Source organism: Myripristis murdjan, chromosome 19 (assembly GCF_902150065.1).
Source record: "Myripristis murdjan chromosome 19, fMyrMur1.1, whole genome shotgun sequence".
In the NCBI taxonomy this organism is placed as follows: domain Eukaryota; kingdom Metazoa; phylum Chordata; class Actinopteri; order Holocentriformes; family Holocentridae; genus Myripristis; species Myripristis murdjan.
In genome coordinates, this window is record NC_043998.1 from 18,110,711 (window position 1) to 18,136,695 (window position 25,985).

The 25,985-nt window shown below is 43.6% G+C and overlaps 1 protein-coding gene across 1 annotated transcript in view; it reads left to right on the top strand.

Moving 5' to 3' along the window:
• The window catches only part of dnah9 (dynein, axonemal, heavy chain 9), a 116,526-nt gene that overhangs the window by 45,725 nt on the left and 44,816 nt on the right, over positions 1–25,985 (top strand). The window contains exons 47-59 of the mRNA XM_030078418.1: positions 428–530; positions 3,171–3,410; positions 7,266–7,427; positions 9,545–9,741; positions 10,695–10,857; positions 11,611–11,734; positions 13,683–13,825; positions 16,256–16,417; positions 16,677–16,910; positions 21,186–21,266; positions 21,838–22,017; positions 22,578–22,808; positions 23,573–23,767. Of these exons, the coding sequence (XP_029934278.1) occupies positions 428–530; positions 3,171–3,410; positions 7,266–7,427; positions 9,545–9,741; positions 10,695–10,857; positions 11,611–11,734; positions 13,683–13,825; positions 16,256–16,417; positions 16,677–16,910; positions 21,186–21,266; positions 21,838–22,017; positions 22,578–22,808; positions 23,573–23,767 (2,215 nt within the window). The remainder of the gene's footprint in view (positions 1–427; positions 531–3,170; positions 3,411–7,265; positions 7,428–9,544; positions 9,742–10,694; positions 10,858–11,610; positions 11,735–13,682; positions 13,826–16,255; positions 16,418–16,676; positions 16,911–21,185; positions 21,267–21,837; positions 22,018–22,577; positions 22,809–23,572; positions 23,768–25,985) is intronic.

A 25,985-nucleotide genomic window follows, 5' to 3' on the forward strand; every position in this document is an offset into this window, starting at 1 on the left:
GAAAACATCCTCCTTTTTAGTACTCGGAGAGATCCCTGCCTAGGTATCAATATGATACAACTTTCATGAGTGCCAAACGTCAAATGAGAGAGCAGGGTTATATGATTTTCCTTAAAAGGATTTTGTTGCTCCTTTTTCTGACACAGTGAGGGCTCTCCGGACATGGTTCCACTGCTTCAGACACAGGCTGACTGGTTTAGACACGGTCAGCCCATTAGAGATATGCTGGGAGGATTTCAGGTATGAAATTGAGAGGAAGGAGGATGTTACTGAGCCACGCCGGCTTAAGTGAGAGCTGAGGCGTGCATATCAGCAAAAGTGAGGGGAAAACGTGTGTGTGTGTGTGTGAGAGAGAGAGAGAGAGAGCCCACGTCAATGTGTGTGCTGTTGAATAATGATTTGTGTGTGTATGTGTGTATACTCCCAGGTATGACCGGAGTAAGCTGCTTTTGAAGGAAGTCCACAATGTTCAGTACGTGTCCTGCATGAACCCCACAGCTGGCAGCTTCACCATCAACCCTCGTCTGCAGGTACACACATACACACACACACACACACACACACCGTGGCCTCATGATACATTTTGTCCAGCAATTATGCAATCGGTGTGTCCTATGATTAAACTACAGGGCACTGAGGACTCGTCTCCATCCATTTGTTTGTTCATTTTATCAAAATTTGAGGCGGTGACGCATCTCACACTGCACTCTGGCATTTTCAAAATTACACTGATTAGCCTGAGGGAAGGAGGCTGTGCTGTATTTGTTTGTTTGCATGTTCGTGTGCAAAAGGCAGCATCTCAAGACACCGCTGATCCAATTTTCTCCGAAACTTGGGGAAATAAAGCATTTCATTACTGCCTTCCACCATTTTCATGATTGCACTTATAGAAAAAGTGGGACCCACATTGATTGCTCGCTTTTTTGCTTTCTTCCCTCTGTCTTTGTGATGTATTGATGGATCTCAACACCGCATCCCAGTATTGTCAGAATTACACCGACTTCTCCAAGAGGGAGGCACCGCAACTACTCAAAATATATGAAAAAAAATAATAATAATAACCAGAAAAGCCGTCCCTGGAAAGTTGATAGATTAAATCATCTATCAAAGAGACCCTCTCAATTGATAGATATTTTCTGAGTCAAGGAGCCCCCTTTGTTCGTTGTTTCTAAAGACAGTCAAAGCGCATTGCGACGGCACAGTAAAACAGATCAAATGCAGCCTTTTTCTGCTGTGTTGCACGTTCATGGTCAAAGTTACAAATGGCAGCGTGTGGTCAATGACAGGGCAACAGAGGCAGACTGTGTACTGTATAGTATTTCTATACACCTGTCATTAGGGATTCATATTTTTTCCTACAAATGAGACGTCCTGGGAATCCTGGGAACTGGACGTATTTTTAAGGTGTAACTTAAGCTACAGTCAGTATGCATTGGTACACTTTAATGTGTCATTTGGGGATATTGATAATGATTATGTGTCCTTATGTACACCCTTCCACTCCTCGTGCAGCTGGAACCTCGCTATAGCTGTGAGCAATGTGAGAAGCCAGGCTCATAGCTTCATGGAAGTGATATTTGACAATTCTGTCTGGTACAAAATTCATCACAGCGAGTCATACGACGTTTTCAGTGTCATTTTGTCAGTAATGAAAAGCTGTTACCTTGGTGAAGAGCTGTCCCTGGTTCTGCTGGAAGCTGCCGGAACAGTCTTGCACCTCACAGAGCACGCACTCGCCATCGTCTTTGTTTAATCTTTTGAAGTATCTCAGGCGAGCTGGTGGCAGTCATTGTGTTGTGTTCGCCTAATCTGGATGCCAGAGCCCACAACAGATGAAGGGAGTCACTGTACTAACTGCATTAACAGTCATGGCACAGTCCCATGAGGTGCATGCACACAACTGTTACACTGCAAAAACTCAAAATCTTACCAAGAAGTCAAAATGTCTTATTTCTAGTCAAAATATCTCATTACACTTAAAATAAGACATGAACACCTAAGAAATAACTTGTTTTTAGACAATTTTCACTTGTTTCAAGTGAATTTTCACTTTTTCCACTGGCAAATTTTGCCAATGAAACAAGCAAATGATCTAAAAACAAGTTACTTACTTCTGATCATGTCTTATTTTAAGTTTGATGAAATATTTTGACTAGAAGGAAGACATTTTGACTTGAAATAAGACAAATATTCTTGGTAGGATTTTGAGTTTTTACAGTGTAATAGTAAATATAGGCCTATTTGAATATGTTTAAAAAAAAAAAAAAAAAAAAAGTTTTCCCATTATTATATTTCTTGGGAAACAAGAAATTCTTTGGATGGGTATTCCCGTTAAACTGTACACCGTTAGCATCACTGCCGCTGAAAATACATGCCTCCCCAGCCCAAACCGCCACTGTCTGGAAAAAATTTTAGGGCAAATACTAAAATAACTATGGATTTAGGCCTATTTGGGACAAAACTGGTACTAAATTTGCTTAATATTAAATTACAACATAAAGCAGATTATTAGAGCTTCTTGTATTTCGACAACACTGCACGGCAATTCAGAAGCTTGCAGCTGAAATCTTTATGCAGCGGTCTTAATGAATTTTACAGACTTTAATTGCTGCAGTCGCTGTTGTATGACTGTTGCATTTGATTATGATTGAGTGTGATTGCTTTGGTTATCATGAGGGCTGAACGATATGGCAAGAAAAAAAAAAATCAACACTGCGATTAGTTTTACAGTGTGATTGCTTTATGACTCACAATTTTAGTATGAGTGATGATTTTCATTATAATTTTCATTTTACACTGAAAAAGCTGTTACAACGATGATGATGTGATTTTTTTTTTTGCTGGGATCCGGACCAAGCAAACATGATTTCTTACGTCAGGGAAACAGTTTGAAGGCTATTGCACTCGTCCAGATTGCGATTCTGGCATTATTTTTGATGAACTGCTCAGCCTTAATTGTAAGAATGCGCTCTGTTCACACTGAAAGTTGTACCAGTGCATTTTCTGATTGCCGGCCTTCATAACCAGTCAATTATGTCTACATTTTGTGCCGGAGTTTTGTGTCTCTTCACTTATTCCACAGCACACCACCACAAAATGACTTAAACTGTCATTCTTGAGGCGGTGACATGTTTATTGTGTCCTTGTTTGCCGTGTATCTCTCTCTGCAGCGGCACTTCTCGGTCTTTGCCCTGTCTTTCCCTGGAGCCGAGGCCCTGAGCACCATCTACACCTCCATCCTGTCCCAGCACCTGAGAGGAGAGGGCTTCGGCGCCGCCCTGCTGAAGAGTGGCCCCGCCTTGGTCCAGCTAGCCCTGGCCCTGCACCAGCGCATCTCCACCGCTTTCCTCCCCACTGCAGTCAAGTTCCATTACATCTTCAACCTCCGAGATCTCTCCAACATATTCCAGGTGACAAGCAGGTGGCACATATCCTCTGCGCCGGGGGAATTATGCACACTGATATGCGCAGGCTTCTTTGAAAAAAGCTCAACCCCTAGCTCATCTTTTCACAATGGGATGTCACCAAGTTACCTGCGGGGGAAAAAAAAAAAAAAAGTTAGTGTGCCCCCTCACATCATTCCCTTTCCCTCCGTTTCCCTCGTTTAAAAAAAAAAAATGAGTTAGATGTTTTGATTTGATTTGCTCCGAGTGTTTTGATGCTGCTTGGTTTCCCGCGTGGAAAGAGTCAGGGTTCTGTCACTGATTTCTCATCTAAATGATTATTGATTTAAGAGGTCGGTCTGAAAGCTCGAAATAAGTCTGAAATAAGTGTAACAGAAAATAGAATGGATTTGCACTTCCACGGGTGTTAGTAATGATTTAATGTATTTAAATTAATATAATATCAGAGTGCGAAAGCTGTCAAGGGAGAAGCTTTTGGGGCGATATTTCTGTCAAAATCCTCCACGGTTTCATGGAGGGCAAGGCTCTCATTTAATACACTCCAAATGTATAATTAATGCTTTTAGCCATTCAGCCATAGGAACTTCATTTTTCATAATTCCATCTCAGAGTCCATAAAGGGAACTCTGGGAAATTATTATTATAATGTGTAGGGAATGCATAGGTGCACTGTAATATAATATAATCTAATGTAATGTTACACAGCTCATAACGGCTTTTTAAATATATCCCTGTTTGCCTTATTTCCTGTTTGACTAATGGCTCTCAGCAATTATAATGAGTAGATTTCACATCTAGTGTTTAACAGTGACTGAGGCCTCGGCGCTTTGAGATTAAGCATAATTACCAACCCAAAGCTCAAGCCCTGATGACCCCATACATTTACCTTTGAGACTCTTGATCACACACAACACCGCCTTCAGGCAGTTAAGAGCTCGGCCGCCCCACGACTCTTTGAAGCCGGCGTTTGAAGAGCCAACTCTGTGTGTTTTGCTGAAGTCTTGTGTTTTTTTCGAGGGGTCCGCGCAGCATGACTGGATGTCAAACGACTGCAGAAAGGGAACAGTGTCAAAAGCCGCCTCGCTGTTCCTCTCTCCACCCAGCCGCCTGGTTAATAAGGAGAAGGAGAGATAGGGACTCAGACATAGCCTGGAGCTCGTTTGAAGTTTTCTGCCTAACTTATTCAGCTCCTGGCTGTAACACCTTAGGACAGCCAGGCAGAGATGAGCAGCCTCGCAGCTCACAGCCCTGCCTCGACTGCAGTGCCTCCACTGTACCTCGGCTTTTGCAGCTTCAGAAGTGGGAAAGTATCTGACAAGCTGGCACAAAAGCTTTCTGTAATTTCAAGCACAAGGCCTAAATGTTTGTCACTCACCACTTTATATTTCGACATTTCAGATGTTTACCTCGGCGGAAATAATTGGGTGGCTTTTCATGGTCCGCCTTTGTTTTTCAAATCTTGGAACTTGAGGATTTAGCCCAAGGCGACCATCTCATTATGATCAACTCTAATGAGCCAAACTCGGGAGGCTGAGTGTGTGCCGGCAACACTCTTTGCAAAGGTGCCGGAGACAAAAGAACCGGGTCCAGAAAACACTCAAGGTTGCATCTTTATGAGAGCATCATTACTGTTCTTCTCAGTCAAAATCCTCAGGTGAAGTGGATCTTTGTAGAATAATGAGCAGGAGCTTGTGCCAGCAAATTCCCCCATCGTACTTTCATTCTCTTTTTTTTCTGCCATTTTTTTCTGCCATCATTTCCCACTTTTTGCCCCCACCTCTGTCTGGCTCTTTTCTTTTTCCTTCTCATTCCCTGTCTCCCTAGATCTCTCACTTTCTCCAAAGCATCGGGCGGTCATTAAGCGCCGTAGACGTTCCATTAGACGCAAGTGAAGTCCGGTAGCCACGTCCAACTAACGGGACAAGACAAACAGTTTGGCATGCGACTGGGAGCGTTGTCAAAGAGCTCTGTTTGCATCGTTCCCCCCTTGGATAGTTAGCCAGTGTTCATTCTCTGCCATGACCAATGGGCATGTCCAAGGCCTGTCTTCTCGGCGTCACCCTAAATGAGCTCCTCGAAACACAAGAGGAAAGCGTGGGAGAGAGGAAAAAGATGGACAGAGTGAAGCGGGAGGACAGAGACAAGGGAGAGAGAGCGAGCGAGAGAGAGACACACAGACGCAAGAGAGAGCACTTGAGAAGTGCACCGCACAATATGTCTGTATGATGTGCGGTGGATAGTCAGCTGGGTGCATTTGTTAGTGAGGGAAGGAGGCATCGTTTGGGGCTCAAAGCAGCTGTCAGGCTATGAGGAAAGCGTGCCCAGCGCAGACAGCCCAGCAGACAGACAGACAGATACATGCCGGCACCCAGAACTTTCTAATCCCTCTCCTCTGAGTTGAGCAAAGCAACAAAAAGATCAGGGACAGAGCGGATGAGATAGTCTGCCAAAGTCGAACGGAGCGAAGGAAAACAAAGTTCTCTCTCCTCCTCAGTTTGTTAGCACTTTGTCATTTCTCGGATCGGTATGATGAACAGTTAAGGAGCGAGAGCGCTTGTTATATAGAGTCGCCATATGGTGTTTTGTTTTGCCCTGGCAGGCTTTTGCACAATAGCTGCGCGGCGTGGTGATTGACGCCATTAAGCTGCGAAATGGAGTAGAAAAAGACACATGCATTAAAAATCGTGCAATCAGGAGTGTTAGGTAACTCGCACAGAATTGAGCAAGCCAACTGACTTCCGAAGATTTATGAGTCTTAACCTAACCTAGTCCAAATTCTTAACCCCTACCTACGTGTCACATGTCACTGCTGGTTGCAATGCTTCATTAAAGCTACATCACGCTTATATTGAGTGAAATATTCAAAACCAAGATGTCTTGTGCATCATTTTATACATTTCCCTGGAATTCAGCAGGACACATTTGGCATCTTTGGAAACCTTAGGATCTCCTTTAGAATTTAAAATAAAATTCTGTGGGTTTGAACGAAGTTTGGCTGCACAGCGATGATAAACCCACCGACGGGATCGGCAGCCAAGGTGGTTAATACAATGGACGTTCTGGTCTCTTAGGGACATAAATGCATGCACATAGGCATACATGCAAACACACCTCCATCTGTACCATTCCACAATGGATTTAGCTGCCTCATTCATGGGGCTCAGGTATGGAGGCAGATCAGATCCAGCTGGCTATGGCTTTACCCACGGAGATAACGCTGTTTATTAGAGTTAGCCTCCCAGGTGAAGGGAACAAGAGTGCCTCGGTGCCCCGGTCCCCTTCCTCATCAAATATGGCGACCCTTTTCCGTGAGCCTTGACTTGCACTGAGTCATGTCAGGCTGCATTGTGACCACCGCGTGAGAAAACTATCATGTCACACAAACCTCCTCGACGGAGGCATTAATCATCAACGATCTCCTAAACACTTGTCAGCTCATTGTCTCAATTTTTCTTTTTTAATTGCAGCTTTTAGCTCCGTATCGACGTAGCGTTTATGTTCGGAGGACTCTGAGATACCGCATGTGAAAAGAGGCATAGATCTTGATGTGAAAATAAACCCTTTGGAAGCATTACAGTGGGTGCGCTGACAACGTCTTTGATTTTTCATGATTTTCTCTCTCTTACACCTGCCCACAGAAGCTTTAATCCCTGTATTCAGGAATATTTCCCAGTGAGAAGAAAGGAGGCACTGCCATTATTTTCCGACTGTCTCTGACACACCTACTAACAGCTTTCCCACTCAATACCCATTGATTTACCCACAGCGACGATGCTGTATTTTCATCCTTGTTACAGTGCAAATGGGCCCAAACAGCTTCTGGAATGCAACTCTTGGCTTTCCCTCCCCTCCTCTGCCCAGGGCATTCTCTTCTGTACCAGCGAGTGCCTGCGAAGCCCTCCGGACCTGCTGAAAATCTACCTGCATGAGTCCAACCGGGTCTACCGAGACAAGCTGCTGGAGGAGCGAGACTTCCAGGCCTTTGATAAGCTGCAGGCGGACACGGTGAAAAAGTTCCACGAGGTGAGAGTTTTACAAAGTTCAGCCGAGGAAGACAAGCACGAAGGGGATAGGAGGGAGGAAAAAAATCATTAGGCTGCCTGCTCTGTGTCTGGACCTGGACATCAGTGGCCAACATAGCGAGGAGAAAGAGGAGAGGAGAAAGGAAAGTTGGAGGAGTGAAGGCGGGGGGCCAGAAGAGGGTTGGCGAGAATACTAATCAGTGGTAGTATGGGGTCTGGCTGTCATGGTCTGCGCCATCAGCCCAGCAAATTGGAAAACATTTTAATGGCTTTCTGTCCACTGCTCTCTCACCACCCTCCTTGGGTCTATTGCATACACACTAGTCATGCCACAATGAAGGTCCTGACAGCTATACGTGTACACACACACACACACACCCACACAGAAAGCATGTGAGAGAGCGAGTGAACATCTCTACCCAGAGCTCCACCATGCATTATTCAGAGCTGGCACCTTCTGTAAACTTATGACAATTTGCCCCTACGCCACAGAGCAATATGCAGCATGTTTTCCTGCTGTATTTACATGTAAACAAGCAAACCTTGAGAGGCCGAGGAGTGCCTGCTGCTATGAAAATGAACAGTGCTTTGTAGCATAATGGGAACGCGGAAAGGGTTAGTCTGGTTTTCCGACTGAGTCCGTCTCCACGCCGTTGTTCAGGCTGAAGTCGCGCGCGTTCGCCGATATCTGTAGGTGGAAGGGTTGGAAGTTGGTTGGCGGGATTCAAATCCACCTTCTGTTGACGTCCTTTTCAGTGGACATGCCAGCTGCTTTAACCAGTTTAACCCTATAAAGCCTGAACTATGAAAGAATTGGCAGAAAATTCCAAATTTTTGAAGTGGAACCCTTTATTTAGTCCTATAACAAAATATAATTTTAAAAAAAGTAAATAAAAAAATATGTTATTGAATGGATGAATGAAAAAAAATTTATTTCGGTCAGGTCATTTAAATTTACACTGTTTACCAGGAAAAATGAATAAATAAATAAACAAATAAATACACATTATTGCACGGCCTTTCTGGTGTATGATATATGATATGTACTTGAAGTGCCAATGGTATGGTCCAGGGTGAACAGGGGAAGTGTCCAAAGGTATACAACAGTATTTTGGTCAAGTATTGATTAAACTGAAAACGAAAAACGGAATTGAAAATGTGTATCACATATGATACGAATGGCTTTATAGGGTTAACAACATTGTAGACAAAGGCACAATGACATTTAACGGGTAAGAGGTTAGCCAGAGTCTCAGATAATGAGCAGAACATTTGGGTGAGTCAAATTTTTATGTTAAAGTAAGAAGATTAGATATTAATACTGGCCACAATTAAAGGGGAAGAGAGAGAAAAAAAAGATCCTAACAGACATTGATGTTAATCGCGAGGGCAGAGAGAGAGAAGAAAGAGGTGAACAGGAAAAAGAGCAAGGCTAATTTGCACAAACAGAGCGGCGTCCCGTCCAGGCTGGTGGCCAAATCCCATCGGCAGAACACAAGAACCATCTTCCCCTCTCACAAACGCTCCGCTCTGAGTATTTTTAGCCGTAATTTATTTAAAACAGCGTTAACAGCAGCGTCTGTAACTGTCATTTTCGGTTTTTCATGTTAGCCAGCTATTATACTACGTTCCCTCTGGATCTGGCACCGCTTAATTTACATCAACAATATTCGGTCCATTTTCCAACCAAGAAACTGCACTTGAATTGGGCAACACCAGACCGTTATGAATCACTAGAATTTTTATTAAAAAAAAAAAAAAAGTAATCAGGTGATTCGTGGCTCTGGAACCAGGCTAGGAAAGGGTAAAAAAAAAATCTGCATTAATCATGCCAACTATTACAGCATCACGTCAGCGGATCGTTTAAGGAAACAGACGCTGCTAAGAGCTACACAGCAGCTCTCGACTGAGACGATCAGGACCCCAACAGTTGCCGGGGTGGAACCGAACTAGGTCACCCTCCGTGCAGCTGTGATTCTCAGCTGTGTCCCTGTCCAGACTGTTTAAGCTAAACCACCGTGTTATAGTGACAGGGAAAGTGTGTGTCAGTATGTTTACTTCTTCTCTGTGTTTGTGTGTTTGTGTGTGTGTGTGTGTGTGTGTGTGCCTCCCTCTGAGGATGCGGAGGAGACTCTGGAGCAGACCAGGCAGATGAACCTGTACTGCCACTTTGCTCGTGGGCAGGGGGAGGCCAGGTACATGGCTGTGGAGTCCTGGAGCAGCCTCAGTAAAACCCTGCTGGAGGTCCTGGACAGCTACAACGAGCTCAACGCCGCCCTGAACCTGGTGCTGTTTGAGGACGCCATGGCTCACATGTAAGCGGGAGTTTACCAGTGTGAGCCCCCAAAGGGGAAAGTGAAGAAAGAGTAAAGAAAAAGTTTTTTTTTGTGTGTGTGTGTGTGTGTCATTTGCTTCATTGTCTGTCACGGCAATCCAGAGGCTCCCGAGGTATTTTAGGATTAACAGTTCCATTTTGCAGTCTGTCAAAAGCAGAGGCAGGCAAATCTGTAAAACTTCGCTTAGCATATGACAGGCGAGCAAAAAAGCAAACTAGATCGAGGTTGTCTAGTTTTGCTCAATCGCAAAAAGATAAGTGGTTTGGGTAGGAACCTTGGGAATGAGGGGAATAAGTGTGTGTGCTGTTGCTGTTGGCATGGAAATTAAAAAAACAAAACAAAACAAATAAATTAAGTAATAGTGTTTTATATAGAGAGCTATATTGAGTTAATGACAGATTTTTTCCTTTTACAATTAAAATCCCATTAAATGGCTAAAAAAACGTAATTATTAAACTGTTTTGTGGTTTGTCTTCACTTTGAATAATAGTAGTGCTGTGCTCTCATTAGAGGTCTGCTATCGCTTAACATTGTGTATGCTGCTGCAGTGTTGGCATGATTTACTGGGGGAAAGTGAATCATTTTGGAGTGTCTTTCCATAATGAGTAAATTGACCAAAATCTCCCTCGGCGTATTCCTCTCATTTAATCCACATCAAACACCGTGCAACAAAAACATCAGCAATTAGCATTTTCAACGAGACGGGGGGAATGCAAAAAGAGAAAAGTTTGACTGAAGGCGCAAAGTTTTCCAGCAATACTGTACAGTTCAATTTTCAGTGCGTTTGATGCAGGTAGATGCACTGTTTGTTTTGTGAGTCAGTCTGTCTTGATCATCTCCTGACTCCTTTCTCATATCCCTCCACCTGTTTTCTCGCTCGTGTCCCTCCGTCCTCCTCCCTCCCTCCCCCATGTCTGCACATCCGCATCCAGCTGCCGTATAAACAGAATCCTGGAGTCGCCGAGGGGGAACGCCCTGCTGGTCGGAGTGGGTGGCAGCGGCAAGCAAAGTTTGACCCGACTGGCCGCCTTCATCTCCAATCTGGAAGTCTTCCAGATCACCCTGCGGAAAGGCTACGGCATCCCGGACCTCAAGGTTCAAGGAGGATTTCACAGCATCGAGCTTTCACACACACACACACCGACAGCCACACACAACCGGGCACACTGCAGACACTTCTGTCTGAGCAAGTTTCGCATTCGGCCTTGAAAATTTCCTTAAAACAAGCGGACGGTTCTGCCGGGTTGGATAATTCCTCTTGATCCCCATGCAGCTCCATTTGTTTTAGGAGTTTCCAAGAAATAAGTGTTGATAACTCCGGCCAGGCAGAATAAGGCAGTGTTGCAGTAAGGTTCAATGACATTTCATCCAAGAAAATTCTTTAAAATAAGCAGGTTTGCTTGGGAAACAAATGCTTTTTTTTTTTTTCACCTTTAAAAAAAAATAAGAAAAATAATAAGATTTTAATACTCTCTAGATTAAATGACTTGCTAAGATTTATGTTTTGGCAGTATTCTGCGCTTGTACTCATAAGCTGATATGGAAATGCCTAGAGTGTCCAGGGAAACATAATTTACAGTGTTTTTTTTTTTTTTTTTGTCAGTGCAAACTCTTATTAAGAAAAAAAGTCGTGTCATCTTTAATATGGGGATTGATTTTAGTCGCGTACCTAAGGGAAATAGAAGCTAGACATAATCCTCATGTACACAGCGATGCTAGTCCACACATCCAAACACAATATTCTCACAATACTGCGAGGCTCAGAGATGTGCCAAGGCAACACAGTCCAGTCTAATTATGTGTTTCACTCTCACTGTCGCTGTACGTCTCTCTCTCCCCGCCACCCAGAGTGACCTGGCTTCTCTCTACATCAAAGCTGGCGTGAAGAATATTGGCACCGTACTCCTAATGACTGATGCCCAAGTGGCAGACGAGAAGTTCCTCGTTCTGGTCAACGATCTGCTGGCATCGGGTAACGGCAGCCTTCGCTAATTACTGCATGTCATGTCGCAAGAGAGAAACGAGCTTGCTTTCCCACAATAACAAATCATTACAGTGTCATTTTTTTTTTTTTTTTTTTTTTTGCAGCACTTTATTACTCATTCGCTGCACAACGTCAATGTGGTGAAAACGCCTGCCAATCTGAGCCTCTCACAACACATTTAGATATTTTTACTCCACTTCTAAAGGTGCTTTATATTGTATTTTTAAACAGCATTGTATCATTGTCAAATTAATTGTGGTTACCTTGGTATGATTATTATAAACAAATGACGCCACACCAGGGATGATGGGTAGCCTCTGTGTCATGCCAGCAGTAAAGTTAGTGCTGATCTTTTTCAAAATGAAGACATTTCTCTAATCCCGTTTCTTCATGTCACAGAAAAGATGTTCTGTTTTGCCTTGTTGAAAAGGATAAACGTCCACTCCATCCACCATTTATGCACTCACAATGTCACATTAAGACGCTAACCCCTATGGAAACATTTGAACTTAAATTAGGTCGGACACTTTCAGAATATGCCCTCATGTGTCCCGCCCCCCGCCTGTGCTCGCTCCTGTGAGGCTGTGACTGTAAGCAAATCTCTGCATTAGCATGAATCCCCAGTGGGACGCAGTGCTGTCAGCACCCGGGGCCCGATGTTGAGTGTCTCAGAGTCGGCCCTCGGCTTCTTAGTCTCACCCCCTAACAAGACGGGACGGTTGTAGAGTGGCACCGGGCAGGCTCGGCTTCCTGACGTATGTCGCCCGAGCAAAATCTCCTTCAAATGAATCCTAGAATTGCACTCGCTAATGAAGCGAGCGTTAAGTTGTGTGCATTGCCTCAGTAGATCAGGTGAGGTGGTACGGTGGTACAAGGTGGGGTACGGGGACCTCCAGGGGTCCTTGAAGGTCATCCAAGGGGTCCCCAGCAAAATGAGGAATGGTTGGAATTTGCTATAATTAATTACCAACATAGATGTCTTGTAGTTTCTAGAAAAAAATAGGGTAATTTTCTGGTAATTGTTTAATGAATTTTGTGATTTTTTTTTTTTTTTTTTTTTTTTTTTTTTATTTTTGGTGACTTTTCACTAATTTTTTTTTCTTATTTGTTAGTCGCCTTTGTTCCCATCAGATTTTTTTTTTCTTTTACATAAGAGTGTAGGAGTATTTTAACATTATTAGAAGTTTGAGAGGATGCACCTTCCCAGTATTTGTTTATAGTGCTAAACCAAAATCATTAGTTCCAGTGTTGAATGCACAAAGGTAAAAAGATCCAGTAGCACACAAACACAGATCTTCAGGACTAAGCTCAATTTCACCAATTTATTCTGGCTGTGTCAACACGTATGCTAACGGCCTGGTGTGTATTTTAATGTTAGGGTTTAATCTCACCACTTTGAATTTATTTGACAAGTGTGACACCTCCGGAACATGAAAAAAGTTTGAAACCCCCCCTGATCAAGCCAACAGCAGTCACTTTTCAAAACTTCAGCAAAGTTGCCCATTTAGGCTGTCAGCTCTGTATTTTCCCCTGCAGCTCCAACCTGCTGCCTGCTGCTTTTAGTCGAGTTCCTTCCTCCCTCCATCACTTTAACGTCTTCCTTATTAATCAATAAACTCTGATTGCATGGCTCTGCGGGCTTGTCTGTAGAATTTATATATTCAATATCTCAATATATGTGTCTGCTGGGTTGGGTTCACTGTACCCTGTGGAGGCCTGATGGTGTTCTCTGCTGAATCCTGAGCATCTTGGATTCATACGTGGAGCGCCTTTGAGAGCAGATCCTGCACCGACAATCGCAGCTCCACAACTATTCGAGTAATAAATGATCCTGATTTCACGAAGAGAGCTTGTTGCCGGCTGAACCGTAAATTATTACCTCCAGTAAACTCGCCGCTCTTCCCAGAGGTAATGCGGGTAATGTGATTTCTTGCAGGAGAGATCCCTGACCTGTTCCCAGACGACGAGGTGGACAGTATCATTGGCAGTGTGAGGCCAGAGGTGCGTGGCTCGGGACTGATGGATACGCGTGAGAACTGCTGGAGGTTCTTCATCGACCGGGTTCGCCGACAGCTCAAGGTGAACCCGTCAGACAAGCACAAAGAGCTGTGATCTTTTTTGTTTTGTTTTTTTTAATCCGAACTTCCCTGCTAAGTTATTTCCAGTGCAACTCCTCAAGAGAAAAGTTACCCATTTATCTCCCTCACAGAATTGTGCCTGCATTTGATCTCCGCCCTCTCTTAATATAGAAATAGCATGGCGCCTCACACTCTAATTTACGATTCAAATAAAAATCTCCGACTTGGCCAAACAACTGGCTTTATGATGATGCCTCTCCCCAGACAATTTTCTTCCATGGCTTTTGCAGATGAACTTGAATGCTTATATCCGTTTTTGGAGGGAGTGGACGTCGCTATAAATCACTGGCATGAGCAGAAAAGCCGCTGTTTAGCTGGAGATAATTTCGCCCACATGTAGCTGGTTTCTTCTCCCCGGGGAGAGCGGGATGCCAGGGGGTTGCTTATGCTGTCATTATTGCAGCATACACCACCCCCCCTGCCAACACCCCATCCCGCCTCCCCGCCTCGCTCCAGGCTCAAGCTTCCCTGGGTAGGATAGTGAATAAATGAAGGAGGTAATCCCATGGGCAGGGACTTGGAAAGCCTGGATTTCTATCTCTCTCTTTCTCTCTCCCTCTCCCTCTATCTCTTGAATGCTCCATCAGGACAGAGAGGGCATTTCCACCAAAATGATGGTAATCTCCCTCATGCACCTATATATAATATAGCCACAATGTCCAACTGTCACAGCGAAAGGATGCTGTGTTGGCATAGTAACAGCTCAGTAAGCATTTGGCAGACGGCGACGTGCAGCGCAGGAGTTGGCCAAGTCGAACGGCAACCCATTCAAGCACAAAATTTTCATAATATGATGTTATGGCAGGGTGGAAAGTCACTTTGAAAACTGTTTCAGAATGTCTGATATCAGAGCGATTTCCTAAGCCAGTGCAGGTATGACTAAGAACTTCATCTCAACTCTCATTTCCCACGCTATATACCCCCAGGTTTCAGTGCTGGTGCAAGATGTAGGTGCCACGCAGCATTCAGATATTTGGTTGTTTAATGAACCGTTGTGGCAGCAGACGTTTTCACCTGAATAGCAGGTAGACCCAGATGTTACTAATGACATTAATGAAGGCGCTGTTTCATTTAGGCCTGACAGAGCCAGGCTGGTGTTCATGCTGACCCGCTGGACAGACTCTGCTATACTTCACTGGAACATAACCTAAATTAATATCATCAGTATCACCTTTGGTTATGCTGTGAAAAGGGTTTACAGGCCACACAAGTCACATACTTTTCATAATGCCAGCCAGCTAGCCAGGTATTTGACTGCAACCCTGTCTACCGACCATTTCCCAAGTAATTCTGAATCCAGTGCATTTTCACATCATCATCCCTGTCACAGTCTGTGATTCAAGCTAATCTGAAAAACTATTTTTATCTGCACATTTCTCCCATAAATGGGGCTGGATTCACTGAATTCTGCCGCTGCTCTCCGATCATAATCGAGTGAAATTACTTTGCTGACAAAAGGCTAGCACTGTGGCGCACCTTAAATACGTGACTGGCTGCGGTGTGACCGGCTTTACCTGGTAAATTTACGACTAGAATCATTCGAGCTCGCTGCTGAGGCCTAAAAAAACACCTATCCAGCTACCATGTGCATTTCTTTGTTTGATCTGTTCTCAAAAATATTACGAGGAATCACTACAGTTTCAGAATTTCAATATTGCAACTGTAGCTTCGATTTCAATATCCATTTCATTTTTTACAAACTACACTGATTGTGCTCTGGTTATAAAAAAATAAAACAAAACCCCATTCATTTCCCACTATAAACAATCTATTTTTTAATCCAAAGGTCTTGAAAATGCCAACAAATCAGTGACAAATGCTGACATGACTTCTGAGGCCTATCATATCCTTTAGAATAATGAATAAAGCGCTGTAGTTGCAGCGTCAGTGTGCAAAACAAATGCCACAGTAAATGTATGCAGCCATTTGTTTTTCTGGAGTTTATCATTGTCAATACACTGCAGCTCTTTGGCTGTGCTTTTTTTTTTTATATAGTCTACTATTATCAAGCATTCAGCTGAGCTCGCCAACAAGCCAGCTGTCAGTCCACAACAATAAAAACAACTGTGCCTCAGCCCACAGCTCACCACACTCTTTTAATTCACATGCTTGCTGGAGGGTTTATTTGCTTAATGATGGAGCTGAAAATAATTAATTCACAGTTTTTCTTTCCCCCTCTTGACCAGGCGGGAGCGCTGATCAGAATAGGAATTTCCCGTCTCCTTTGCCATTCTGTCTGTGACTCGCCACTTTGGTCCAGCGCACAGAGAGGTTTCAAATAAAACAACTATGTTCCAGCTGCTGATTCCATTTGACCTTTATGTGTGTGTGTGTGTGTGTGTGTGTGTGTGTGTGTGGGAATGCATTGTAGGTGGCTCTGTGTTTCTCTCCAGTAGGCAGTAAACTGAGGGTTCGCAGCAGGAAGTTCCCTGCAGTGGTCAATTGCACAGCGATCGACTGGTTCCACGAGTGGCCACAGGAGGCGCTGGAGTCAGTCAGCCTGCGGTTCCTCCAGGAGGTGGAAAATATTGAAGTGAGAAGAGCACATACTGCAATAAGCAGACATGGGTGAAGCCACCCACAAAAATTATGTTCACACTCTGAAAATACAATTTTAAATGTCAGGCACCATGACACAACGAACGTGCTATCAATTTCAAGATCAAACCCGAGACTCTAAAATTAAATTCAGTCAGAGTCTGTTCCCCGGGAAATATTGCATTTCCATTCAGTCTGCAGTCGTCTCCCCTCCATGTGAAATAACCAGCCCCTGTGACTTCTGCTTCCTCCAGCCTGAAGTGAAGGAGTCAGTCAGTAAATTCATGGCACACGTCCACGTGAGCGTCAATCACACGTCTAAGGAGTACCTGGCGAACGAGCGCCGGTACAACTACACCACGCCCAAGTCCTTCCTGGAGCAGATCAAGCTGTATCGCTGCCTGCTGGGCCAGAAGAGCAAGGACCTCACCACCAAGATGGAGCGGCTGGAGAACGGCCTGCAGAAACTCAACAGCACCTCCGCTCAGGTCTGCGCCTCCAGTCACTGTATTTAAATGATCTTACACACACTCACACTGATCGACCATTGCTGTAGGTCGTTTTGGCTCCAGACTGAACATTGTTGGGAAAATTGGCATGACTGTTTTTTCCCCCATCCAAATCTTGAAAAGTATGCAAAATGTGGAATTACCAGGTGACATGATTGTTGAGTGCACATGCTTCCTATCATTGGCCTGTTATAAATTACATGCTTATTCTGTGTTTTTTTTTTTTTTTTTGTCAGCTGAGCCTCAGTGTTCTTATTTAAGACAACCCTCGGAAATTTTGCATAATGCACCTTTAAGTAATGAAATCAATCCAGTATGAGTTTGCTTGTGCTAAATATATTCAAAGATGTGGCAGGACACAACAGTAGCTACCCTACAGGATGCAAATTACAGGACAAGACGCAATGTCCACCTAGTGGTACATGACCCTAATTGCACAAGACAATAAACAATAAATAAGACAGACAGATAATAAATAAACTTTCAGTGACACAGCATTTTGAGAGGCTCTTGCTTCTTTAATTTGATGTATTGAATGTTGGAACTGGATGCTGGGGCAGTTATGGAGAGAAACTCAGTTTGATTTGATGGAAGGGGTATGTGATTTTAATGGTTGAAATTTGCGTTCTTGCCTTCTAGTTCAGCATGATGTTATTATTATAGCTTTTATTTAACCAGGTTAGTCCCATTGAGATCAAAGATCTCTTTCAAGGGAGACTTGGTCAAGAGGGCAGCAGCATAGTTACAGTACATTAAAAACAATAAACAGCACATAAAATTTACAACATTGAAACTTGCTTACGTAAAGCATGTGCATACAGACAATGTAGACAACTATTTCACCACTGAAGATGCGCCGTTTTCCAGGACGTAATGGGAGTAGTGATGGGATTTTGATATTGAAATGTTTGGATTTATTGATACATGTGTGAATATTTTGACATGGAAATTTGGAAAATTACCTAACAATCTGAAAAAGTTATTTTTGATTTCATTGTGACTTTAAAGTTGGCTCTCATCCTTTTATCAACCCACTGATAGATTACATGCCAATTCCACATTTTTATCAATTGTCACTTCAGTCAACCCTTGGTAACTCTGCATAGTGCACCTTTAATGTAACTTTATATCCAGAAATGCCGTCGGCTTTTAAATTCAATTCTTAAGATTTGCTGCTTAATATTTAAGAATTTCAAAACTTTCACTGTTATGTAAACACAGACTTTATTGGCTGCAGTTTACTTTAACATACTGCATAATTACTTAGTTGTACGTCGGAAGGGATTTTATCTCAGTGGGTGTCAGTTTGCTACATGAATAATATCTCGTTTTGGAAAGAAACTCGTCAATTATACGGTATATTATGTCTTTCTGCGCCCGTGCGTATTGATTTCCTCAAATTATACACATACACTTGCCAATATGGCCACAAGCTTTCCACATGTACACACCAATTATCCCTCTGAAGGAACACGTGGAGCTCAGCAGTACCTGGCCTGCTTTTTCCGTGTCTCCCGGTTACCATCTGAAATGTTTCTATGCGGCACTTAATGTCTGCATCTTTAATCTCTGCACCTGGATCCATATATTTAGATGTTTACCATTATAACACCATTATAGAGGAGAGGTATATAAATAACGCAACAGAAGGCCAATGTCTGAAGCAGCCCTAATTATTGCGGGTCTACTGAGCTGCTGAATGTAAATACACACACACACACACACACACACACACATACACAGGCACTTTTTCCCTCCCATAGACATCTCCGCTGTTTTGCATAAACATGCCCACGCATACCTTTTCTCGCAAAAATCTCATGTGTACACAAACTCACACACACACACATAAACACCACTCGCGTTTAATCCCATATAGCGGTGACGTCAATGGGTTGATAAGCTGCAAAGTGTCCCGTGTTTACATATTCGTGTTTTCCAGGCCATGTAGCGCAGGAGCGAGCCAACACACGCACTGTAGGCGCTGTTTGGTAATTGAGGCGCCTCCTAATTAGAGAGCGCACCCTTTGGCCCTTCTCAGCGGCGAGCCACCATTAATGCAGCCTGTGTGTGTTGGCGCGTTCGCTGTGATGGCCGAGCTCCTGTTACTGGTGTTATTTTACATACAATGCAAGAGAATGTGCGGCTCACAAGGGGCTGCGATGATCATGATAAACAAAGAGCAGGAGGGTTAAAGCCAGGGGTGTTTGTGTGTGTGTGTCTGTGTATGTGTGTGTGTGTTGGGGTGGTGGTGGTGGTGGTGGCGGGGGTGCTAAGAGATGCAGTATGAGTCATCCGCTCCCCAGAGAACACATTAGAAGAGGTTCCTGCATGTTGTTTTCCTCTCCAGCTGTTGTGTTTTTGCGGAGGAACTGTCCTGCCATAGTTGCTGGCTTGGCTGAGTGTGTGTGTGTGTGTGTGTGCATGTGTATGTGTATGTGAGGTTCGCGCGCACGCCTTTATCAGAAGATGCGTGGGCGAACATTGCTGCAGCAAATCCACACACACACACACACAAATGTGCACAGACACACAAACACACACACACACACAGTGGACGTTTTAACAGCGTAAAGGCTTCAGGGAGGTGTTAAATGTGAGCGCTCCAGCCTAATCTGTAACTGAATCTGTTGACTCCTGACAGCTCCTTACATACAGAAAAAGGAGAAATCATGGGTTTCCCTTAAACGGATAATAACTGGAAACATCAGACTTTTCTTCTTCCCAACGCACACACACAGCCAGATGTCTCTTTGTTCCGTGAATGGAGCCGGCGAAGCTACACTTAGTCACCGCCGTGACGCCAGCCAAACGCTGAAAATCCGAAACTCCTTTGAATCAAAAAAAAATGTGCGGTTTGAATTCGTAAGCCCGTCTCACGGGGGGATGAATGAGTGTAGCTTTCATGCTTTCGTGTCACATCTTATCTCGCCTTTAAGAAACAATAGCGTCCTACACCCAAAAAAATTCCATCCGCCACGCAGTCTGTTGATTAGAATCTACACTGCATTAGTGAGGAGAAGAAAGTGGGTTGTAGTCATGCGAGGTATTATGAAGACAGAAACACGGATGCAGATTTCCCTGCTTGTCTGGAGGAGACAAAGAGGAAACCCAGCAGAGAATCTGCCCAGATGTAGCGAGTCTCACCGTGTCTCTCAGCAATTAGCTGGTCTCTCTCTCTTGTTCTCTCCCTCCCTCTTCTTCCTCTCCGCTATCTGTCTTTTCTCTCTCCTATTCATCATGTTGATGGCTCACTCGGTGCTCGTCTAATGTTGGACTGGATTCTTTGCACAGCATCGTCACAGCCCAAAAGGGTTGTCTGCCCTGCACCCTCTGGCCTGATTTCCTGTTTGTTAATTAGCTGAAAGACAAGCATGAAAAACAGTCTGTTTTTATTTCCCCTGTGCAACATTTTGATGAAGTCAGACAGTAATGCAGAGCCCTGTTTGCGGGGAGTTATGAGGAGTTGGTAACAGCTTTAATTTGTCTCTACGACAGGCAGTTGTGTGTGCGTTCGAGTTTGTGTGTGTGTGTGTGTGTGGTGTTGATCTTAGGACTCTTTTATTTTTTCCCGTAGATGCCATTCATCCTTTCTGTCCCCTTTATCTACTTTGACAGAATAAGATTTTCTCATGTATTGGATTAAAAGGTCATATACATGGTACATGGTGCAATCTTGCAGGGCAGCGGATGCTATTCATAAAGGTTTAGGCTCTGTTTAAAGCTTGTTTGTTCAACTTTGCTAAGCCCCAGAATCCTCTTTATTGCTTTGAAGAATGAAGAGATGTTTAGTTTTCAATTAAATTGCCATCTAGCTCTATCGGTGATTATATCACTAATAAGATCTAACAATGCGACAGGCAACAAAAACAAATGAAATGTTTTTCAAAACCGCTTGAGAGATTCAATTAGATGATAGTGATAGATTCATTAGTGCCCATAGATTGCTACTTATAACATTTAATGGAACAAAAATAGATTATTGTCAGCAACCCGCCCCTTTGCTCTGTTGACTGTTCCTCTCATATTGATGCATGCGCTCTTTTCATCCTCCTAACTTATTAGGCTTGGGAATGATTTGCAATTTGTGTATAGCTTCTGTGAGGATGAGGGTGGATTGGTGATCATAGCATGGCTTGAGAGATTTTTTTTTTTTTATCAAGTCATCCAGATCTCTGGATGTCTGAATTGGCTGTAGAATCAGCCAAATCCAGCCTCCTGACTTCCTGATCTCACTGTTTATTCCTCTGTTAGGTGGATGACCTCAAGGCCAAGCTGGCTGCCCAGGAAGTGGAGCTGAAGCAGAAGAACGAGGATGCTGACAGGCTGATCCAGGCAAGAGCATTTGCTCCTGTTTCGAAAGATCCGCCGCACAGCATGTCCTTGAAGCTACACTCGGAAAGATTTTCAATGTGAAAACGTACCTGCCTTAGCCGAAATCACAAAATGGGACTGAAATAGAGAAGAGAGCTCTGCCCACACAAACTGTTGTGCAAAATTTAATTCTTTTTTTGGATGGATTAAACGTTAAAAGTGAGGGTCGGGAACTCAGGTTACTCTCGCACCTTAAGTCAGACAGTTGCATATTCAAATATTCAAATCCTGTTTTTTCTCAAAACAAGAGAAGAGGTATGCCAGTGGTGTGATTACACAGCTCCTTTTGTCTCCAGTGCAGTTTGACCCAACTGTCAGCATCTCGAAACAAGTCAGAGGAAAACAGATCATGTCACTTTTTCCATTTCATTTTCGGAAAACTGTTTTAAAACTTAAGATTAAACCTAGATAGGTAGATTAAGGTAAAACTTATTCAGATACCTAAATCCGGTGGACATTTGAAGAGAAAGCCATGCCAGTGACCACAGTTACACCATTAACACCCGATTAAATTCTGTCTTTCTGTCTCCAGGTGGTCGGAGTTGAAACGGAGAAGGTGTCCAAGGAGAAGGCAATAGCCGATGAGGAAGAGCAAAAGGTTGCCGCCATCGCTGTGGTGGTCAGTGGCAAACAGAGAGACTGCGAGGAGGATTTAGCCAAGGCTGAACCAGCTCTCATAGCAGCGCAAGAGGCCCTCAACACTCTCAATAAGGTCAGTTACTCTCTTATCCCTCGCAGTAGCTCTATCATAGTCGTTTTTTCTTGGATCCAGTGGTGTTAAGAGGGTTTTGAGTGTATTTTTCTCTGTATTTGGATTAGTTTTCCCAGCTTCAGTGGAATAACTAGTGTCCACAAAGGCCCTGTACTATATGAAAGAATATTGAATCACAGGATTTGCCCTGGTCTTTGCTAAAATAATGGTTTCTCTATGTTCGGCAGGCATTTTATTTCATCCCAGCATCCCGTGTAGGTTTATGAGCAACCTGGGGGATTTTCAAAACACCCTCTGTGTTTAAGAGGTGCTCTCTGTTCAAACAAGCAGAACAGACAGTTCAATCACTGCTTAAAGCTCTCTAAAGATGCCCTAATTACAATTCTCTGTTGTCTTCTCAAAGTCAGCACAGGTTCTTCGTTTTTTTTTTTTTTTCTAACTCTTTCTTATTTCTCTCTTTTTCCCCAGCAGACCAGACAGATATGCAGTTGTTCAAACTCAATTAAATCATTCTTTTTTCATTTTCTATTCCATTATTTCTGCCGTCCGTCCGCCGTCAGAACAACTTGACAGAGTTGAAGTCGTTCGGTTCTCCGGTGGTGGCGGTGACCAATGTCACGGCGGCAGTTATGGTCCTGATGGCGCCCGGCGGCCGAGTCCCTAAGGATCGCAGCTGGAAGGCTGCAAAGGTGATGATGGCCAAAGTGGACACCTTCCTGGACTCTCTGATCAATTTCAACAAGGAGAAAATCCCAGAGGCTTGTCTGAAAGCTATTCAGCCTTACCTACAGGTGTGTATGTGAGAACATATTAACCTTACTTATAAAACTTACTGGCAGCAGCTCTACACTGTGCAAAATCTGCTGAAGTTGAAGTTGAAGTTGAACTACTAACTGTGGTGGGGATGTTATTACAGTGACAGAGGCACAGAGCTGTTGCCTGCTGCCTTATTCCTCAGCAGTCCAGGTGACAGCCAGTGAAAATCAACATGTTAATTAAGCGTTACAAATTTAAGAGCCACCCTGATTATCACGTTCAATGGAGCGCACACCAGATATGTCAGAACAGCAGGGACGCACAAAATTCAGTGCAAATTCTCTCTGTCTGCCATTGTACACTCTCATGTCTCCAGTGACAGTAACATCCTGGCACACAATGTAGCTTGTTTTTTTTTGGAACAGTTTTACTATTTGAAACTATTCTCACCTAAATCTTTTAATTCAGACATGTACCCATTACATCAGGTGGTATATGGGCTGCTTCTGGTGGTCTCTTATTATCAGAAAGAATGGGAAAATGCTCAAAGGTAAAACTGGTAAAAAGGTTAATGTTGAAAGTGAGCTGGTAAATCACCTTTATGAATAAAAAATACTCTCATGGTCTCAGCCCATTACGTCACGGTGACCCTGCTGGTGAGCTTGATCAATAAGCCTTATTGAATTTGCTATTTTTTGTTTAGCCAGAATACAGCACGGAGTTAGAAATAGATCTCATTATAGTGCAAAATAAGGCAACCGACATCATTCCTACAGTTCACCTTGTTTCTCCTCCCCAGGACCCAGATTTTCAGCCAGATCTTGTGGCCTCCAAGTCGTACGCGGCGGCCGGCCTGTGCTCCTGGGTTTTAAACATCGTCAAGTTCTACGAGGTCTATTGTGAAGTTGAACCCAAGCGTCAGGCTCTGAGCAAGGCCAACGCGGAGCTTGCTGCTGCACAGGAGAAACTCACCACCATCAAGACCAAGATTAATGTAAGGCATCTCATTGTGACACCTTTGGTGATTGTGGTCATCGCTTTGGTGTAGGCACTGCTTCAGCACGGTGAAAAGCTAAAGAAACTCAGTCCCACACTTAGCCCTGGGCTTACACCTCCATTAGCCCCAAGCTAAAGTCCATTACATAGTCTTGGCAAGGAGCGCTTAAGCAAACACAGAGGGCAACATAAGGGCTGCTCCTTGTCTGCTTGCATAGCAAAACGTGCAGCCAAAAAATTGTAATGTGATACAAACATCTGCTGCAATGTCACCCATTTCAGGTAGGGGCGCTAAATGAAAACGGCGAGTAAAGAGCAACCACTAGTGAAGAAGAAGACATATTTGATGTTCAGTTCAATGTTTGTTTTCCAATCAAACTTGTGCTCAAAGTCTTTGGCAGACATCAAGCCTGGGCTTTGATTTTTCAACTTTGAATCCTTAACCCAGGGCTTACTGTAAGGCCAGGGTTAATAAGCACAGGTTTGAATCAAGGCTAACCTACGCCCTGGGGGTATTGCAGCCTGGGGCTTAGCAAAGCTCAGACATCCCACCTCCCCCCCTTTGCCCTCTAGCCGGCACTGGCTTTTTCCAACACACACTCACACATACACACATGTGCAGTCTCAAACATGTTATTAGTAGGGCTGACTAGCTTCACGACTAGTATATTTAAAAAATGTCAATCAGCACCAAGTTGAGATACACCTCATTCACTACAAGCTGCCTCTATATGCTGCTCACCTAACAACAACAGGGCTTTTGGCTATTGTGAAAATGGAATCATGGGGAAAAAACCAAGATGTACGGTGCATGTTGTGGGCGAGTTTATAAAACCCACTGCTGATGAGGAAAGTCAACAGAGCACTGGGAAGACATACCTATTAGTAATTTAGAATTTTTCTATTTCAATTAATTGAGTTTTTGAAACACAGTGTATGTTGAGAGCCACAAATAGCTTGTGAGCTATATGTTTGTGACCCCCGGCCAGGGAACCAGAGGGGCTAAAGAGCCCATTGCAGAGCCGGAGCCACAGGTTGCCAGCCCCGGGGCCTACGGCTAAGAAAGGCAATCGTGGGGCAGCATTCTATACACCATTTCACACTGAAGCTGCTTAGACCCCAGGCTGTTTGTAGCAGGTGGATAAGGATAGCCTGGGGTTTACTTCTCCGGAGTCCATACTAGCCCTCGGTTATATGTTAGGGTTAGCGATTCACACCTGTACCCTGAAGCCCAGGCCTAACATTCATTCCACAATCACCTGGTGGAGTTTTTGGTTGGAATGAAAACCTGCAAATATTTACTGTTTAACAGGGAGATTTTCTTACAGGGCAAAAGAAGGGCGCTCAAAGGGCCTTGACATTTTAATGAGTGGGCAGATTTGCTCCAAACAGATTACTGGTCATAGGTTTTGAAAGGCTGAAAGCTTAGCACCTGGTCGTACCAGATTGTTAAGTCATCAGAGCTGATCAACAAGGTTCAAACCCCTCAGCAGATATATTCTGCTCTTTTTGTGATAAGATAAGATAAGATAAGATAAGATATTCCTTTATTAGTCCCACGGTGGGGAAATTTCCCGCATCACAGCAGCAAAGTGGATAGCAAGATATGAAGCACAATTTACACAATAAAGCAATATAAACACTGTAAACAAGGAATGAGCAATATAAACACTGTAAACAAGGAATGAGCAATATAAACACTGTAAACAAGGAATGAGAAAAATACTCTGTGAACAATTTGAACCACAGAAGAAAAAAACCCAAAAACCTGGGGAACAACACACTCCGGAGGTTCAGGGTTAGTGTGAACCCATGAGACCAAGTGGCAGAACCTGGCAGAATGAAAGTGGCAGAATATGGGGTGGTAAAAAAAATTCACTTACTACACCTGTCATTTTGAGAAAAAACAGCACTAACAATACCACTAATGTGACAGAGAGACTGCCAATCATCTCAACCACTGTCTCATTTGTTTATGGTGATTATTCAGAGGTATCCCAATTAAACTCACAATGTCATATTGATATTTAAAAAATGCAAAATGCAGCACCTGTAAAAAAAAAAAAAAAAAGGCAGCGTAATACGCCACTAGTTCCAAATGTGATTTTAGAGCAAAACACTTAAAGCGTAATAACTTGAAATAGCTCAGTGCACAATTAATTCAGTGGCACTATGATGTATTATTATGATGGCTGAGGTGTCATTTCTAATTTGTT